The sequence below is a fragment of the Molossus molossus genome, unplaced genomic scaffold, assembly GCF_014108415.1.
Source record: "Molossus molossus isolate mMolMol1 unplaced genomic scaffold, mMolMol1.p scaffold_m16_p_7, whole genome shotgun sequence".
Classification (NCBI taxonomy): domain Eukaryota; kingdom Metazoa; phylum Chordata; class Mammalia; order Chiroptera; family Molossidae; genus Molossus; species Molossus molossus.
In genome coordinates, this window is record NW_023425401.1 from 19,870,453 (window position 1) to 19,891,449 (window position 20,997).

Genomic DNA, 20,997 nt, shown 5'->3' on the forward strand with positions numbered 1-20,997 from the left:
TTGGTGATCATAAACGTACAGGAGGCCAAACAGCCATGAGTCGTGACAATCTCGAGCAGACCTGTTTATGTAGGTCCAATGTTGGAGAAAGCTCTTCGTAGAATATATTCAGGGTTGAAATTTTGTTGGGAAAGTAGAAGGGAAAGGTTTTGAAGGCACATTGAAAGGTAGAAGGATACATCAATTTAACTGTTAGTTGTTTTAAGTTGAACATAGTAAAAGTAAAGAAAGGAAAGCGATAATGAATTAGAAAAAATGATCAATTAAAATGAATGAACACAAAGAGTCTCAGGTGTGTGGGTAAAGAACTTGATGGTGTAGGGTCTGGTGTATCCCACGCTGGTAGAGAGATGCCTACCAGCACTGTCTTAGGATTCATGTTTCAGGCCTGTGCAGACAGTAACAGATGGTCATCTGCTCCCCAGGTTCCTATTATTTCCCTTTTCATTCTTTGTCCCTACAAGTGTATGTTTTAAAAACAAAACAAATCCTCCTCATTATAACTTTCTTGGAGTTTCATGGAAGAGTGAAAGTAAATGAGCATTTTTAGTCTGTTATCATTACTTGACAATAGTGTCCTTCCTCTACTTCAACCCCACAAATGAAGCTTATTGTTTTCTTGTTTCTCCTCTGTGTTGACTTTCCCTAGTCATGCACGTGTGTGTGTGCTTTTGACCGGATTCATTTATTTAAATGCATATATATTTATTTACTTTTGAGCTCATATTTTGTTGCGCTTGATCTCTGTGTATACTGAAAGTCTACGTTAGGGCTACTTCATTGGGAAAGGAATTGCCTTTGTTTTTTCCAGAATCTGGGAGTGGACCAATTGATTCATTTTTAGAACCCATCAAACTCATATCCCCAACTGTGATGCAGACCTTAGGCTGCCTTGTGCACTTAGAGCTCCGGGGTCATTGGTCCCAGGCATACTCTGCTAAATTTCAGCTTGTTTCCATTTTCTGTCCCATTCCCTTACATTCTAGCAAGCCCAGTTACGTATTAAAATAGTCTGCTTTAATGTAAGCAGAAATCAATTATGTTTTAGAAATGGTCTATTCTAGTGTCTATTCTGGGACACTTGGGAATTCGAAATCTGGTGGAACTATGCTCTTAAATGTGAAGTGAGGTGGGAGCAAGTCGCATGCTTTAACAGAAAGCAAGTGAGCTTTGACAGCGCAGCCAGACCAGAGTTCAAATCTTGGTTTCACTGCTCATGAGTTGAAAGACCCTCAACAAACAACCTAAATCTGTTAAGCCTCAATTTATTCATGAACAAGATGAGGAAATTAATTATGCATTGAGAGTTGTTTCAGGATTACGGACTGTATACATAACCTAGCAAATGATCTTCCCCAAACCCGACCCTCTAACAGGCCCTATCTTGGTGAATGGTCAGGCATGTGTGAGAGGTTCCTAAGGGTGCTTAGCACGCAATCACAAAGCATTCTGGAAGAGTTTCAGGTCTAGAAACGTGCATAGTTTCATTTTTTCTCTGGGCTTGATTCGTTTTGCCTTGGTAGAAACATGAGTGAAGAAAATTCATAATTAGAGTTGCAGTTGGAATAAAAAAAGAATCCAGACAAGTTAAGCCTCTAAGCAGATTGCAGATTTCCCTTTTTATTCTGGTACATTCTAGTATTAGGGCTCCACCAAACAACAATCAGAGTTTCAACATTTCAAGAGAATGGTTAATTAGACGTTCAAAATCAACTTTCGAAAAGCCATGTGTACAAGTTTGACCTGGCTCGGATACAAGAAGGGTTGGCGGGGTTAATAGTGGGAAAATGTCTAACACTGCTTTTCTTCAATGAAGGTCTGCCTGGCCCAGGGCTGCAACGTCAAGACCTCTGTCTAAAGCCAAAGAATCTATGACAAATAGCAGCTCACACCTGACAACAGTCAGGGTTTTAAACTCAACAGGGCAGGGATTTGAAATTCTGCCAATCCTTGCATTTTTGTGTGATTAGATGTATTTTGCAAGTTTATAAGGAGCTCCAAAGTGGATTCAGAGCTGCATGGCTCCTAGTCATTTGCACTGCTCTCTAAAACTGACTGTGGCTGACCCTCAATTCACCGGAATGCCCAAAACTTCACATCGTCAGTAACATTGATGTTTTTAAAATAAACATATCACTTTTGGAAGAAATGGAGACAAGTGTACACAACAGTTGCAGAGTGAATGAATTTATTTGTAACATAGTATAACATAAGAGCTGAGATCAGATTCTGGAGCTAGACTGCTTGATTTATGATCTGGTCTTTGTCCACTCATTGGATGTGTAATGTAGGGGAAGTTCATGTAGATGTGCCTCAGTTAACTTGGCTGAAAAATGGGAATAAAAATAGTATCTGCCTCGTAGGGTTGCTGAGATTAAATGAGTTAATTTTATATTAACAAGAGTGCTTAGAACAGTGTCTAGCACTCTGAAAGCATTCGATAATTGTTATTTTATTATTTGCTAACAGCTCACAGGGTTTGCATTGTATAAATCACTTCATCCAATGTCCCTCCATAATGTCACTGTAGTGAACAACTGATATTTAGGATGATGTCTCCTCCCCTCAAACTTTCAAGCTTTTTAATCAGGGGAGTTTCTTTTTTTCTTAAGTCGAATATTCATCAATTTCCCTTTGAACCTCGTCTTCTCCACTGTTCCCTCTCACCGCAGGTGACACCCCGTCTACTCAGTTCTTCAAGCCTGCAACTTAGAAATCATTAATGATTTCCGTGCCAATTTATTACCATTTCTAACCTGATTAAACTGGTCACGTCTGACAAAAAGTCCTACTAAATCTCCTGTCCTTACTGCAGACACAGAGATCGCCTGAAATGCAGGTTTAATCAGGTCCTTCCCTGTCTGAAATGAAACCTCAGATCTTTACGAGTTAACAGGCCCTTCCCTACATTGTGGGCATCTCTTGCTCTTCTCCCCTGGATCGCAACTGAATGGAGCGGAGAGGAAAAGAGAGAGAGAGTAGAAAATCAAAATGAAATAGGACGGGGCAAAAAGGGACAGGAAAAACTGAGCGTGGATAAGCATTTGGGTGTGGAGTCCAGAAGCTAGTCACGTTTGTGAGATGATTTATGCGGTGCATGTTGCAAGCTGGGGAAACAACCCTTTGAACTGTGTGCGCAGTCCCATGAGGTCCAAACATTGGACCATTTCCCCACAACAAGAGATGTATACAAATTCCTTTCAGCTTAGAAACAATCTGGATTCTCTCCTGGATTGTCTGATGTAAATGGCCCTTCTCCCTACGAAGGGGGTAGGTAGTAATGGGAGGAGATGCCTGAGAATGGCATTCCACATAAAAGACAGCTGTCGTCTTTAGAGCAAGTCTTACCTTACTTTAATAGCTTTCCCCCATTAATTACCATCCAGATCGCTTCATCACCAAGAGAACTGAAAAGCACCTACTCTGATTATCCATTCTAAAATAACATCAACAGTGTTTGTATTTTATTTTACCAACTGGTTATCTCTCATTGGAAATACAATGGAAATGAAATCAACAATATTAACATTTCTTTGATCTTTTCTAGCATCAGTTGCTACTTCTAAGGATAGTTTCCAGAACAGCAAATATGATCATGTTACAGTAATGAGAGGTAGGGGACAAGGAAGAGAATGAGAGGAAGAAGGAAGTGGGGGAGAAGGAAAAAAGAGAACTAAAAGAAGAATAACAATAGCAAGAAGGAGGAGGAGGAAGTCATTCCCTCAATAACACATATAGAAAACATAATTAAGCAGTTTTGATAAGGCGTAGCTATCACACTTGCCTCTGATCTCCCAGAGAAAATGTGATCTTATTTTTAGTTCACTAGCATGCATGAAAGGGTGTGCCCCGCACATCGTAGGTGCCTGCATCATGTGGATAACTCACTACCTTCCGTCAATTACATAGCCACATGTACATCCTCCTGTAATGAGAAAATCATACCCCTTTTCCTACTGGCTGCAAAACCTGGATGAACTCAGAGGACATAAAGTCACTTCTCATTGCCCTAAGCAATACTGTATGCAGTTAAAGCAATAGAGAGACAATTAGCCTAATGACAAATTTCATATATCAGCGACAGAAGTCTGACGTGGACATACAGTGACACTGTGAATCCTGTCCCTTTCCCATCATGGCCCGAGTCACTGTTTCGATATGGTTGGCATAGTAGGGAGTTCTGAGAAGCCCCAATCCACTCACCAAGGGAAGAATCCCTGGAGTGGGGAAAAGATGAAAGGGACGAAGGGGGAAATCCCCACTCTTCTCTGGTAATTCTGTTTCTGGTTTGTCCTCTTGTTGCCACAGTAGCACCAGCCGAGAACAGTGGGATGGTGACATGCCATTCCTCTTGAAAGTCCTCAGAAAGGTTAAGTGGCTTACTCACTGTCACATGGTTGATGAGTGGAGGAGAGGATTATACTGGAATTCGTATTTTAGAATCCTTTACACTAGTGCTTTTAAACTTATCACTGAAGACCACTGGAGGGTTGCAGTAAAATTTACAAAGAATCCTCATATCCTTGTGTACATCTATTTTCTTGATCCACAAATCAAAAGATACTATGATTATCACTATTATCAGGCAAAAATTCTACAGAAATTGGTTGACACTTAAAAGAAGTATTCTTCTTACTAAAAATTTTAAGTAGCTAAAAGGAAACCATGGCTCCATACTTGTGGTTTTCATGTTTTGGGATCTCACCGATCAATAGCAATATCATTCCTTATACGTTTATAGGACATAAAATTATAGTATTTGTAACTAAGCAAGTTTAGTTTTATAGAAAACTTACTTCGTGGTTCTTGCCCTCCAAAACCAGTAAAAATGTTATCATTGGCCAGCGCTGATGTGAAAAAGTGGCATTTGGGGACTCTGCTTCTCTCCATGTCACGTCAAAAAAGAGAAGCGTTCAGGGGGCTCTGTATGTTGCTAGGCCGGGTCTCGGGATAGGAAACATATTTATGACATTCCTTCATCCTACTCTGGGGACTCCCCTGGCGTCACCTGTTAGTGATCACAGCCAGCCAAGCAGTAGATTCAGCTCCGAGACCTGCCACCTCCAGGCTTGGCCATGGAAACAGTACCTCACAAATAATTTATATGATTTCTAACTTAGAAACGATGCATCCTTGTAGGCTGTGAAGCAAAGAGAAGACATGGGCTCCCACAAATGTTCCTGCTCTTTAAGTCTCTCATTCTGCACGGGCTAGCCCAGCAGTTACATCATCTTAGGGTAGTGAACATACCAGTCTGGGCCTTAAGATCAAAAGGTGGCAAATATTGACAGGCTGGCTGATCCGTGCTTTCATTTTGCAGAGCACCTACTGCATGCCAGACACTGTACAAAGGGCACGGCAATGAAAAACAAAGAATCTTGAAAGTAACACATAATCATATTAAATGTAAACTGTAATTTTAAAAAAACACAAAAAAACGAAAAATAAAAAACAAAGCCTCTCTACCATGGAAACACACAGGAACTGTAGCTAACCCAGAATGGAGATGAAGGGGGATTCAGAGATGGCTTCCCAAAACAGATACAACCTGAGTTAAGTCTTGAAAACGTGATAGGAATAAGGCAGAAGACTCTGTCATTCCAACTATGCTCGATCTTTGTGTACACACACCTACCATCTTGAGATGGACCCAGAGCCTGGTCTGTCAGATGGTGTCTTTACCTGTCAGGAGAAAGGTTTGCCTTGGTGTTTGTGCCTTGTAAGACCGTTTCTTTTTTATGAGAAACATAAACAAGGACAGGACAACAGGGATAACCCTGCTGCAAAATACTCACATACATGTGGCCAGGCAAAGGGCCAATGCTAATCACGGCCTCCAGCACCTGCATACCCTCAGCTGGGGGGCTCAGTTCTCAAAGAGAAATCCACACACAGCCTGTCAGCACCTTGCTGTCTGCCTGGGGACAGAGCTATCTAGGAACTTGCCTGAATGTTTCCCACATGCTACGAGGCCGGCTTCTCCACATCTACATAGTTTTTTGATACTGTAGTCCCAAACTGTAGCACAAAAGAATCCTTCAGAACCTGGGCTCGGAGGTGGGCTGAAATTCAAACACCTCCTTAAGTTAAAAGGAGGCACCTGTGTGACGCTCAGAGACATATGTGAAGAGGAGGGTCTCCCTTAAACAAAGGCTACCTTTAAGGCTGACTTCATAAACAGGCAAACTGTAGAGTCCCAGAGGGTCCCATGCTCTGAAGGCCCCCATGCTTGGTTCAATGCTCTGCTGTTACCTTCATAAAATTATTAATAATTTTTTTTAACCAGGAAGTATTAACACATTTTCATTTTGCATTGGGAACCACAAATTATACAGCTAGTCCTGACTACTCTCCCCACCAAAGGGGAAGGTTGGGAGGCCAATCAAGGTCCTGGAGTGCTACAGAAACACTTGAAATGGAAGAATGGGTTATAAATTAGAAAAAAATAAAAGTAAAAGTGCAACTTCATATTTTGTAAAGAAACCCAGCATTGATTGCTAACCCAGGAGCCCACACTTCATTCCAGGCCATTATGAAGTCTCCAACTCCGAAACACCGTTGTCTTTTATCGCTCTATGGACTCGACACAGCCCTGGCCTGTTTCCTTAGTCTAGAAGAGTGGCCCCAGAGAGACGCAATTCAACAGACCCACATAAAAATGTATCACGCGGTGGTCAAAGCCCCAGCCCCAAACCACTTTCTCTGCTGATTTTCACCCCAGGTCCTAAATGGCAAGAGATCGCTGTTATTTTGGGTTCGTTTTCCACATTACGACTTCAACCTACCACTCAGTTCCTTCTCAGCCACAATTTGAGTCCTCCTTGTGGTAATGCTACTATCAATCTTTCTTGAAATTATATTTTTGCATCACCAGCACCTTGTTTTTCATAAGAATCGGCTACATATTTTTTGGGACCCAGTGCGAAATGAAAATATGGGCCCCTTGTTCAAAACTTAGTAAGCGATTCGAGGCAGCAACAGTAGTAACATTACATCACGCACAGGACCCTTGTAGGAGTGGGGTTTATGCGACTGCACAGGCTGACCGTCCATGAAGCCAGCCCGGATCCTCACTGGCCAGAACTGGGTCACCCAACCCCTAACCAATTACTGTCAAGTTTTTGTTTAATCTGTCTGGTCACTGTTAATCACTGACTACTTTAGCCTCAGACTAAGAACAGCTCCCTTGGAGGTGGATAAAAGTTCATCTTCCCCTGAGCTGCACAGTACCCGGTGGCAAAAGCTCATGAGTGAAGCCAAGCTTCTTTTGGGTGGAAGCGAGGAAGGTATGGTTGCCGAGTAGCCACCAGCAGTGCCCACCTACACCATGTATCTATGACTCAGAAGGGTTTTCCAAAAGCTCCCTTTGATACAAGCTTTGGTTTCTGAGAGCCTTGAAGGATTAGTTGTTCAAATTCCTTCTCCTAAAATCTGCCTACTCTCCATTCCCAGGCTCCATGCACTTCAAATTTCCTGCCAGCCCGCCCTGTAGGTTCTCACCCTGCAGGGGTGAGAAGACAGGATTCTTGTCCTCCCAATGATCATCACCTAACTAAGGAATCACAACCAACAGACTGAAAAATATACCAAAAAAACTTCAAATAACAAAAAACATTGTAATAAAAATATCATTCATTGAAATCCACATGCTCGGGCAGAGAGTTTATGGAAGTATTCAATTACTAAGCGCTGGGTAGAATCCTCAACAGCAGTTTAGGAAGAAATGGATTTTTAAATGGAGGAAGTGGTCAGGGTTGGGTGGTATGAAATACTGGAGCAGAAGACAGAGATTCAGAATCCATACCACCGGGTTTGGTAATGGGATGAATTCTTTTCAAGAGTCAGAGGGGTCTGTTTGGCTAGTTCAGACGGCACAAGACACTAGAAAATGTCAGTGGTGAAAGCGAAAACATCACACAGCAGAAAGTCATTACTAGGAAATTATATCCAATACGAAAGGCAACCATGTAGTTTCTAAAGATGTAGATGATGATTCATAATGATTTTTCACACCTATTGAAACTAGAGTCCTTGGCTTCTGTTATTTCCCTTCAAAACACTCCCTCTTTCTTTATCTGAACAAAATTCTGTTCGGTCTTTAAGATCAAGCTCAGGCTCTCTCACTGCCAAGAAGTCGTACTGGAAACTTCCTTGAATCTGCCCCGCTCTCCAGTGCCTCTTGTCCCAGCTGAAAGGGGGAAGGAAGGAACTGCTCCTCCTTCATGATCTCAGGGCACCTTGTGACCTGCTTTGGGACAATCTACTGCTGTCCCTCTCATCCCGGGCTGTGAACTCCCTGATCCAGGAACTCTGCCTGCTTCCTTTCCATAACCTTGTGCCTTGAAAACGGATCAACTTTTCATGCACCACCATGTAACAAGTCCTCAAGAATGCTTATTGAAAGTGATATGATCAGACTACGGAGAGGAACAATAACTTTTAATAATCTGTGTGTATCATAACGAAAGAATGCTCAGAATAAATGAAAATAGTATGTATAGAAACTAGCCTGGCTGGTGTGAATCAGTTGGCTGAGCATCATCTCACGCACCAAGAGATCATCAGTCTGATCGCTGGGCAGGGCACACACCCGGGTTGCAGGCTCGGTCCCCGGGAGGAGCTGTGCAGGAGGAAGCCAACTGATATTTCTCTCTCATTGGTGTTTCTATCATTCTCTCCCTCTCCCTTCATCTCTCTCTCTCAAAATAAATTTTAAAAATATTTTTTTAAATATATGTATAAAAACTAGATATTTTTCTGCTATTTCATGGGTGACCTGAAGTGGGCATTAGATTGGATGTGGATGGATACGAGAAGCCTGTCCCTTCCCGGCTCCTTCCCTCGGTATCCGGAATAACATGTAACAGGATCTCGGAACCTCCTCTCAGCGGTAATGGGACAAGTCAGCACAATGACAGGGTTTGTATTCCAGCTCATGAAACCTTGTCCAGCCTTCCCTTCTTCATCTTTGTCAGTGTCTTTATCCGAGCCTTCTCTCAGAGGCCCTGGTTCCCAGCTTTTGAATGTGTAGTAGTCTGGACCCTGAAAACCTTTACAATTCACAGTTTATTCCAGTTATAATCTAGAATCAATCAATATTGGTTGGGTTCCTATGGTCCTCAATCCAGGCATGAGTGAAATTAAGTAAGGTTGGAAATTACGCTCAGTTTCTACAAGGCATGCTTTGTAAATAGTCACAGCATCAGATGTATGGATACTATACAACGCCAATCGCTCACATCTCCAAATTACTACTGAGCAACAGAGAGAGCTGGGGGGTGGCTTCTCCGATGGTGTTTTAAAAATGCTTCTACAAAGGACAGTAGCAAAGCTAAGGGTTTTCCTGATCCTCCTTCACACTTAATTTTGTGCTTTGGTTTTTCCCCTTCACGCTAACTTTTATGTTGATTTCAATGTGTGTGTGTGTGCGCGCGGGCTCGCACGAACTCTCATCAGTTTATCATCTCAAAAGGGTAACATGGCCCTGGCCAGTTTGGCTCAGTGGTTGGAGTGTCGGCCTGCGGACCGAAGGGTTGCAGGTTCGATTCCCTGTCAAGGGCATGCACCCACCGGCAGATGTCTCTCTCACATAGCTCGCGTGCTCTCTCGCGCGCTCTCTCTCTCTCTCTCTCTCTCTCTCTCTCTCATTCTCTCCCTCCTCCAACCTTCCCTTTCAGTCAATGGAAAAAATATCCTCCAGTGAGGATTAACAAAACAAACAAAAAGGATAAGAAATAGCATTGTGAAGGGAACTGGATAGTAATAAAGTCTCTGACTTTCCCTGCTTTGTTTAGTGGGATTTTCTAATAGTAGGGTTTCTCATTAACTTTTCCACTCTTGCCAAACTTAAAACCAGTAAATGATTGCTGAATTCCAACATCATTAGGAAATAACTTACCTTAGTTAAGACTGGGCAATATAATCACAGTTTCTATACTGATTTGAATGTTCTGGTGGATGCTTAGTGGTAGCAATGGAAAAAAAAAAAATCCAAGTACTTGGAAAATATGAGAAGCAAGATTCTAGCTCTAGAGTCTCGGAGTGACATTATCAGCGTACGATCAGATTGCCACATTAAGAGCAAGGCAACAACACATTTAGGTCTGAATACATAATATGTGCAAATTATAATAACTCTAAATATGTTTCCCCTATTTGAGAAACTCAAATATGTTGTTCATATGCTCAAATTCTCAATATAACTTTAATTGGTTATATCCGATTACAAATTAAAAAAAAAAAAAACGTTTAAGACCTACTTTGAATTTCAGTGATCTTCTGTAAAGAGAGAACAGCGTTCGTGTTCGGGGTTTGGTGGCGAGTGTCTTCTGCGAGTGGCTCCAGCTGCAAGAATAGCAGGGACAATATGAGAATATTGTGACTTTACAGTAAGTCTGACAGAAGCAAAGCAAATTGAAACCACCTAAAAAAGAAAAAAAGAAAAAAAAACTTGCTCCCAGAACTAGTTCACGTTTTGCTGATTTCAGTCCTCAGACTGCAGCCAGTTTTCTGTTCTGTTTCGCAGCCATGTAATTGAATTCCAAACGGCTTTTCTATTGGTCACCAGACTAATCTATGAAGTCTCTAAAGCAGGTGCATGTCTGTGTATTATTCATTAAAAGCTGGAGCTGTTTGTGTAATTTTTGTAGGTTCCTCGCAAACCAAATTCCATCCTGTCTGTCTCTGCAGCTGGGCCTGCAAAGCAAACCTCAGGGAAGTTGCAGTCGACGGCAAGTGGGCAGTCTATTATCCATAGTTTTGCAATGTTTTTACATCGAACCACCTTATACTTTTGGACACTTCACAGTCGAAAGCCACGAGACACAGCTGTTTTTATTCAATCACTAGTGAACAAGCGGTAGAGTAGGTGTTCAAATGCAACCCAAGGTGAAATAACTGCACACTTGAGCTTCCACCGTGTTCGTAACTACGCAGATGTGCGTCTGGAAGCTCAGGGCAAATTCCTGTCTTGCAAATCTATCGTGATCTTCTGGAATTACACTGATTTTTCATGGAGGAGCTCAGCAAACATTGCTTCGCAAGAAATGACGAGGAGCTTTACATTATTTACGAAGTGTTTTCACAGAACTAAGGATGCTACATCCTTGGGGATACCTTGGTGATGTCGCTTGGGGTGCAGCAGCAGAAACTGCATAGCCAGAGCCCTTGCACACACAGTGGCCAGCTAGCTATTGTGACCCGAAAGCGAGGAAAGTAGTAGTAACAAAGGGACTGACAAAAAGGGACTTTGCTTAGAAAACCTCCAGTTACTAGTCTCAAATGCAGAGTGATAGTCGAACTATCATATGGCACGAATGGGAACCAATGTTACTAGACATTGTCCCGGAGCAGGAACTCATCTATGTTTTCGGTCTGTAGAAAAAACTCAAAAACTCAGGGATTCCAAGTTTCCATGGCATATGCGAGTGAATCTTCCCCCCAGGGTCTTTCTGAATTGATTATTCTACACTTCAATCACGGAATCTAAAACAATAGCACCTTTCTCCCAGATGCCTGGGATAACAGACTAGCTCAGGGATATTTATACACCGGTAAATTCACTAAATAGAACTTTCCAGAGTGTTTTTCTTAGCTGACAAAGAAAAACCTTTACAACATCAAAAGGTTTATTTGCAATACAGTTTGGCGAGAGAAAAGAAAACAACACAGTGTTTAGTGAAAGGTCCTGGAATCTTAAACCCTTAAAACTTGTTAAAATCATTTTTTTTTTTTAAATCTGGTTTTTCAGATAGTGTCTTCAAGAATATGTTATCCTAGTAAAAACCTCTTAACTCAGAGAAACTGCTCGGAAAACTCTTACTCAGAATTAGACAGGGCTGAGCTGCCCTTCCACAAACATCTTTCCTTTCGCTTCCGTCTCAGATCCTAGCAAATGTTTTTAATAGAAAGAAGGGAGGTGTTATTAATAAAATGTTTTGAAATATCACTCTATGTTCGAATATCGAAGAACAAAGTCACAAGGTGCTAGCAGCACACTCAGTTCTTCAAAAACTTTTCCTGTGACTTGGGGGTAAGAAAGGCTGACAAATGGAAAGAAGCTGGTTACTCGAGAGCAAGCCTCAGCCAGGCCATTAATGGAAACCCCTCACTTCTAGAATGCTCTTTGCATTAAAATCCGTGGACCCTTTATAAGACTTGGGTAATGTGGCACGTAGATGTGATTCAGGGCGTTGAGAGTAAAAATACAGACAGCCCTAAACCCCCAATTCGGAATCCTCAGTTAGATTCGATAAAGCTGGGTGTACTTACAAAAGCAACCTAGAGAAGTAAGGCAATTACAAAGATATTTAAGCCTCCCAAACCATTTCCCAGTGTGTTTTAGGTGAATGTCATTTAGAGGATTTAACCTTCACTAAATTACCCCAATTTGTTTCATTTTGAGGGTGTACACACAGACAGAGCTGAATTCAGAAAATTCTCAATGTAGTTTCTTTCTTTTTTCTTGGGTAGCTCTGTAGAGAAGGCAATGGGTAATACTCTCGGATGGCAGGAAGGCAAGCAGAATTTAGAGTCTGCTTTCATTTATTAAAACCTTGCATAGAAGGTTCACAAAATTGATTTGTCTTTTCTAGAGTTTGTTGATTTAATCACTCACAATTATAAGCACTAGAAACATCTAATTAAAACATCTATTTAATAAATATGAGTATTGGTCATTATTAGTAATCTAATAACTAACTGTAATAAAATATTAAATAGTATTTTTATAAATTTGGAGCAAAAATAAGAATCTTCAATAAAGCAAGGCTATGTATTTAGTTTGGCCAGTAAGATGGACCAAAAAAAAATTGGCTACTGAGGCTAATCAATGTCAGTAAGAGTTTGTTGAGCAATTCCATCATGTAATAATAATTATCATGGAGTTATAAGACATACTACATAATTTTAACATAACCTCTTGACACATAAAGTGCTTATTCAGCTTTATTGTATCTAAAGCTTAATTGCAACCATTAGTTACAGCAATTCTTTGTACAAATGTTCACACTATGTCAGGGAAAGTTTGCTACATATTTTACAGAAAGTTGCAATAATGTATTGCTAAAATTCAGATGTCTGTTAAGTTGCATGTATCATGTAATTTCTAAATATGATAGCTATTTTTAAACATCATAAAATTTGGCCAATTTCATGTTGTGAATAAGTAGTTTTCAGATTCTTTATAATCAGATCATTTAAATAATCAAAATCATTTTAGCCCTGGCTGGGTGGCTCAGTTGGTTGGAGCGTCATCCCGTATACCAGAAGGCTGCTTGTTTGACCCCAGTTGGGGCGCATATGGGAGGCAATGGATCAATGTTTCTCTCTCACATGGATTTTTCTCTCTTTTCCTTCCACTCTCTCTAAAATCAGTAAAAACATCCTCAGGTGAGGATTAAAAAAAATAATTTTAGTTGGCTAAGATGCATTTATGGAAACAGACGGGATATCCTTGGAGAAGCTATTGTGGAAGAGTTTTAAATCTCCCTCTGTACTTCTGAGACATGAAAATCACCTCTATTATTTTCATGACTCAGAACAGAACTAAAAAGAAGCTAAACAGAGATTTTGTAAATATAACAGGTACACGAGGATAGATAGATATATCAACCAGGCAAAAGATCTAACTACTCTTGTTAGCTTTTATGTTTCCCAAATATGCCAAGTATTTTCACATTTCTATACCTTTATTTATTCCATTCCCTCTGATTTCTATTTTTTCCATCCTTCTCTGAATGGGTGATACCTTACTACATCATTCAAGGGCTAGCACAAATATTGCCTGCTCTGTGAAATCTTTCCTAAAATTCTTTGATGGAGCAAATTGCTTCCACCTGTGTCTCAAATACTCCTGTTTACTCGACTAAACACATTCTATTGTAGCCAGTCATTCTCCACTTTTTGAGCCATTTAAAGGCAAAGATAGACTCTGGTATACAATAGGCATTAAAAAAAAAAAAAAAAAGCTGAATGAATGAAGGAAGGATTAACTGAAAGAAAATTCGGAGAGGCATCCTTTATTTTGTAATCTGTAGCTAACAGACCTCAGTGAAGTAGGTTCCTCCTCTTGGTTGCCTGTTGTAATCACAGTATGGTGTTAGGGTGAAAGACTAGGAAGAATAACAGTGATAATTCATTTTAAATCAGTGTAATTGATTTTTAATGAATGTTTTAATGATTTTTATGTTTTATTAATTTTTTTATTAATTTGTTTTTGCTACAGATGTTTCTCCTTTTTCCTCCTTTGACATCCTACTCCCCATCCCCCCGGCCCTATCCCCAGCTTTGTTGTCTATGTCCATTGGTCATGCATATATGCATGTAAGTTCTGTAGTTTAACTCTCCCCCCAGCCCCCCTCCTCTGAAGTATGTCAGTCTGTACCACACCTCTATGTCTCTGGGTCAATTCTGTTCATCAGTTTGTTTAGTTCATTATATTCCACAAATAAGTGAGATCATGTGATATTTGTCTTTCTCTGCCTGGCTTGTTTCGCTTAGGATAATACTCTCCAGGTCCCTTCATGTTGTCTCAAAGAATAAGAGATATTTCTTTCTTATAGCTGCATAGTACTCCATTATATACCTGTACCACAGCTTTTTTATCCACTCATCTACTGATGGACACTTGGGTTGTTTCCAGATCTTAGTTATTGTAAATAGTGCTGCTATGAACATAGGGGTACATATATTCTTTCTGATTGGTGTTTCAGGTTTCTTAAGGTATATTCCTAGAAGGAAACCCACTATATGGGAAACCATAATTGCCAATGATGCATTAGATAAGGGGTTAATTTCCAAAATATATAGAGTGCTCATACAACTCAACAAAAAGAAGACAAAGAACCCAATTAAAAAATGGGCAGAGGACCTAAATAGACAACTTTCCAAACAGGACATACAAATGGCCAAGAGACATATGAAAAAATGCTCAACGTCACTAATCATCAGAGAGATGCAAATTAAAACAACAATGAGGTATCACCTCACACCTGTCAGAATGGCCGCCATCAACAAATTATCAAACAAGTGTTGATGGGGGTGTGGAGAAAAGGGGACTCTAGTACACTGCTAGTGGGAATGCAGACTGGTGCAGCCACTGTGGAAAACACTATGGTGTTACCTCAAAAGTTAAAAATTGAACTGCCATTTGACCCAGAGATTTTTATGTTTTAATTAATTTTTAAACTGACCATCAATTGTGTTAAACATTAATTCTAATGTATATACAAATAATTTTGTATAGATTTTCTACACACACGATGACATAATCTGTGAATAAGAAGAAATTTATTTAATTCCTCTCCAATCTTTATGTTTTAAATTTCTTTTTCTTACCCTTATTGCACTGTTAGGGCCACCAGTGTAATGTTGAAACGAAGCAGTAAGAGTGAGTATCTCTGTATTGGCTTTAATTTCAAAGACAACTCCCATATTTCACCTTTAAATCTGATGTACACTATAGAATTGTTGTAAATAAGCTTTATCAAGTTAGTACGTTTTCCTATTATTCCCAGTTTTCCAAAAATAGTTCATCATAATTTATCACTGATGTTTAAACATCCATTGAAAAGGTTATATTTCTTCTTGATTCTCTTAATGTAATGATTATAATGACTTATTTAACAATGGTAATAGGTTACATCCTGGTCTAAACACAATTTTGTTGGGGGCTTTTAAGATATTGATGAGCGGTAATATTTTGTTTAGGGTTTTAACTACTATGCTTATAATCAAGATGTTCCTGTAATAGTACTTTCTTAAAATTTTTTTAGTTTTGGATATCAGTATTATACTGGTCTCAAAATAAAATAATTTGTAAACTGTTCTCTCCCCTCTCCCTAAAACAGTATAAGATTGGTATTTTTTTTATTCCTTAAATTAATGGTAGAATTCCCTGGTGAAACTATATGGGGGTCTGGTATTTTCTTTTGGTAAATTTGGTATTAAAAATTCAATTAGGTTTATAATTTTGGTACCATTCAAGTTTTCAAAGTTGTGTTTTTGTAAGAATTTTTCCATTTCAATTAAAATTATAAATATTTTTTTGCATAAAGTTGTGTTTTAAATATTATCTTTTAATCCTCCATCAAGTTGTGTTTTAAATATTATCTTGTAATCCTTTTAATACATTAACATCCACTTTTTCATTCTGAGTGCTGGTAAATACATGACTTTTCCTTGTCTATCAGTCTTGCTAGAGTTCTCTTAATTTTGTTAGTATTTAAAGAACTATACTTTGGCCGGCCAGTGTGGCTCAGTGGATTGAGAGTCATCCCATGGACTGAAAGGTCCTGGTTCCATTCCTGGTCAGGGTACATGCCGGGGTTGTGGGCTCGATCCCCAATATGTGGTGTGTGGGAGGTAGCTGATCAATGTATCTTTCTTTTCTTTTCTTTTTTTTTTTATCCTCACCAGAGGACATTTTTGCATTTATCTTCAGATAGAGTGGGAGGGAGAGAGGGGGGAAGAGAGAGAAACATTGATGTGAAAGAGACACATCGAGTGGCTGCCACCCACACAACCCCAACCAGGGCCGGGGACAAAATGCAACCAAGGTACGTGTCCTTAGCGGGAACTGAACCCAGGACTCTCTGGGTCCGCAGGCTGATGCTTTAACCGCTGAGCCAAACCCACCAAGCAGGGCTGATCAATGTTTCTCTTTTACATGGATGTTTCTATCTCTCTCTCCCTTCCTCTCTCTCTAAAAAAATCGATAAAAACATATTAAGAAAAATAAAGAACTAAACTTTGACTTAAAAAAACCTAATATATTATATGTTTGGCTTCTATTATTTTTTCTCTTTATATTTCTTTTGCTTAATTCAAGTTTAATTGGTTGCTGTGGTTTTCTAGTTTCTTGATATGCATGCTACTTATCTTTAATATTAAGCCTTCTATTCTAATATATACATTTAAAGCATTATATTTTTCTTTAAATTTGGCTTTACACATCATACAAGTTTTGATATTTCATATTTTCATAATCATTCAGCTTAAAATATATTTAATTTTCATTGTGATTTCTTTGGCCCTGCTGGTGTGACTCAGTGGTTGAGTGTCGACTTATGCACCAAGAGGTTGCTGGTTCAATTCCTGATCAGGGCACATGCCCAGGTTGTGGGCCAAATCCCCAGTGGGGGGCATGCAGGAGGTGGGCAATCGATGTCCTCTCTCATCGATGTTTCTATCTCTCCCTCTCCCATCCTCTTTCTTTCTCTCTAAAATCAATAAAGAAAAAAAATTTAAACAAAGAGTGTATTTTGAAGTCTCTAAATATATGAGATTTTCCAATTATCTCTATTCCAAATTATACACCTACTTCATTACTTTTAATTTTGCTTTTATAGCTCATTATTTTATTTTTTATCATTGGTATTTTACTTCATTTAATTTGAATTTTATTTTATTGTAGTATGAACACTTAACATGAGATCTAGCCATGCAACAATTTTTTAAACGTACAATACATTATTTTTGACTATGGGTACAATGTTGGAGAGCAGATCTCTAGCACTTACTAATCTTGTTTGGCTGAAACTTTATGCCCATTAATTAATAACTCCCTACTCCCCCCCACCCCAACCTCTAACAACAATCACTCCACTCTTTGATTCTATGAATCCAATTACTTTAAATACCCCACATAAGTGGAATCATACAATATTTCTTTCTGCAATTGAATTACTTCACTTAGCATAATGTCTCTAAAGTTCATCCATATTGCTGTATATTGCAGAATTTTCTTTTTTTAAGGCTGAATAGGATTTCGTTGTGTGCATATACCACATTTTCTTATCCATTTGTCTGTCTATGCACATTTAGCTTGTTTCCACATATTGACTATGGTGAATAGTGCTGCAAGGATCATAGGAGTTTTAGTATTTTTATGAGATCCTGATTTTGATTTTTTTGGATAAATCTGAAAAGAGGAATTGCTGGATCAATATGGTAGTCCTATATTTAATTTTTTGAGTGCCCTCTAATCTGTTTTCCATAGTGGTTATAACATTTTGCATTCCCATCAACACTGTGCCAAGCTTCCAATTTCACCACATTCTTGCTAACACTTGCTTTTGCTTTGTTTTTGATAATAATCAGCAAGACATTCTGACGGATATGAGGTGATAACTCTCTCGTTGTGGTTTTGATCTGTATTTCCTTGATTATTAGTGACATTAAGCATTTTTTTATGTACATGTTGGCCATTCGTATGTCTTCTTTGGAGATATGTCTATTCAAGGCCTTAGCCCATTTTTAAAAAATCAGGTTATTAGGTGGGTTTTTTGTTTTTTGTTTTGTTTTGTTTTATTACTGAGCTACTAGAGTTTCTTATATGTTTTGGATATGGACACCTATCATATACAAGTATTTTTTCCAATTCCATAGATTGCTTTGGATTTTGTTGATTGTTTCCTATGCTGTACAAAAGCTATTTGGTTTGAGGTATTCCTACCTATTCTAGGTTTTGTTGCTAAGACTTCTGGTATTGTATCCATAAAATCATTGCCAGTACCAACATCATAAAACTTTTCCTTTGTTTTCCTCTAAGCATTTTATAATTTTTTGTCTTACACTTAAGCCTTTAATCCATTTAGATATAAGTATTTTTGGTATGGGGTACAATAGGAGTCCAGTTTCATTCTTTTATAAATTGATATTCACTATTCTCAACACCATTTGTTCAAGAGACTATCTTTTGTCAATTATGTATTCTTGACATCCTTGTCGAAGATGAATTCACCATATATGTGTAAATTTATTTCGGTGCTTTTTATTCTGTTCCATTGTCTGTATATCTGTATTTATGGCAATACCATGCTGATTTGGTTAATGTAGCTTTGTAATCTATTTTGAAACCAGGACATGTGATGTCTCCAGCTTTGTTCTTCTTTCTCAATATTGATTTATTTGTGTTTTTTTGTAGTTCTATATACATTTTAGAATTGCTTTTCTATTTCTGTAAAAAAAAATGTCATCAGGATTTCAATAGGAACTACATTTAATCTGTTGGTTACTTTGGGTAGTATGAATACTTTAACAATATTGAGTTTTTCAATTCATGAAATGAGATATCTTTCCATTCTTTAGTATTATGCACTATTGATTCTAACTAAATTTTACTGTGGTAAGAGATTACACTCTGTATAAATCCACTTAGTTGAAATTTATTAAAACTTGCTTTATGCCCCCAATATGGTCTATTTTTAAAAATACTACAAGTGCCCTTGAAAAGCATACTATTATTATGCAGTTATTGAAGGCGTTCTATTATATATTTTAATCAGGACAAGTTTATTAAGGTGTTATATCTTCTACATATCCCCCTTTTTATTGTCTTCTTTCCCTATAAGTTACCAAGAGAGGTGTTTTATTTGTGGAATATAATGAACATAACAGTCTGAGTAATAGGGTAGTCCCAGAGATGTGGAAGTGGGGTACAGACTGACAATCTCCAGAAGAGGAGGTGTGTTGGGGGGGGATAAACCACAGAACTTATATGCATGTGTGCATGAACAATGGACATGGACAACAAAGCTGTGGAGAGGGCGGGGAGGTTGGGAGAGGGGAATCAGTGGGGGGGGAAAGAGAAACATCTGTCACAAAAATAAATTAATTAATTTAAATAAAATAAATAAAATCTGTCACTGTGAATGTGGTTCTGCCTATTTTTCCATTTGTTTCTTTCACTTTTTACTTGATATGTTTTGAAGCTGTTGTTAGATACACAAAATTTGAATTGTTTTATCTTCTCAGTTATGTATATTTATGATGAAGTATCTCTCTTTATCTCTACTTCCTTCTATGTCTTAAAACCCACTTTATCTGATATTAATATAGCCAATATGAGCTTTCTTTCTGTTATCTTTTGTAATTTAATTGTTGCATTAAACTTTATCATTTCAATACAGATGCTGTCCCTTAAACTATTTTATTAAAATGTGAGCATCTTTGCTTTTATTAGTGAACTAAACCCACTTTTGAATCAGCACGAGCTGATTCTAAATTTTTATATGAAAGTGCAGAAGGAACAAACAGAGCCAAGACTGGCTGGAAGAAAGGCAAATGGGAAGATTTGTTCAACAGATAACAAGATTTCTTACAAAGCTACAGCAGTTAAGGTGTCACAAGGATAGACAAAAAGACCTGTGGAATAGAAGAGTTTCCATGTGTATATGGACAAAGATAACACTGCTAAACCATAAGGAATAGAGGGCTCTTTTCCATACTTGGTACTGAGTTCACCATATATTCATATTAAGAAAACAACAACAAAAACTTGACTTTTATCTCATGCCACATGCAGATGAACTTTGCATCTCAATGCTGAAGTAAAAAATAAACCTTTAAAGAAAGAATAAGAAGAATATTTTCATGACTTTGGCATACAGAAATAATTCTTAAACAGAATACAAAAAGAACTAATTAGAAAGGAAATTAATGATAAATTGTACTGCTTTTTAAAATTACTTTTATTTGTCAAAGGACACAAATTAAGATGGTGAAAAGACAGACACGATATTTTAACACATGAAACAAACAGAATCTATAAAGAACTGTTCAAATCAGTAAAAACGAAATATGACAATCTGAAAATGGACAAAGACTTGAATAGGTGCTTCAAAAAGTGTATATACAAATAATAAATAAACACTGTTTTTTACTTCATTATGTAGTTCTCTAGCAAGTCAAAACCATGATGATATACTACTACCCATTCCACAGAATGTCTAAATTTTAAAAGACTGACAATATCAGTGTTGGAAGGGTGTGGAACAGTGGAAACAGTCATGTGCTGCTGGAAGAAGTATGAATTGTGACAACCATTATGGAAAACAGTTTGCTATTACCTACAAAGATTAAACATATGCATATACCGTGATCTAGTTTAGATATCATACTAATCAGAAATGTATGTACAAATGTACACATATAAAATGTCAATCACAGCATTGTACATAATGGCACCTGAACTGGAAAAATTACCTATAACCATCA

General features: G+C 38.3%; 1 protein-coding gene across 1 annotated transcript in view; it reads right to left on the bottom strand.

Annotated features, from left to right (window-relative positions):
- LOC118619781 (histone deacetylase 9-like) overlaps nucleotides 1–20,997 on the bottom strand; it is a 234,982-nt gene that overhangs the window by 30,204 nt on the left and 183,781 nt on the right. Inside the window, exon 9 of the mRNA XM_036246496.1 lies at nucleotides 10,260–10,344. Within this exon, the coding sequence (XP_036102389.1) occupies nucleotides 10,260–10,344 (85 nt within the window). The remainder of the gene's footprint in view (nucleotides 1–10,259; nucleotides 10,345–20,997) is intronic.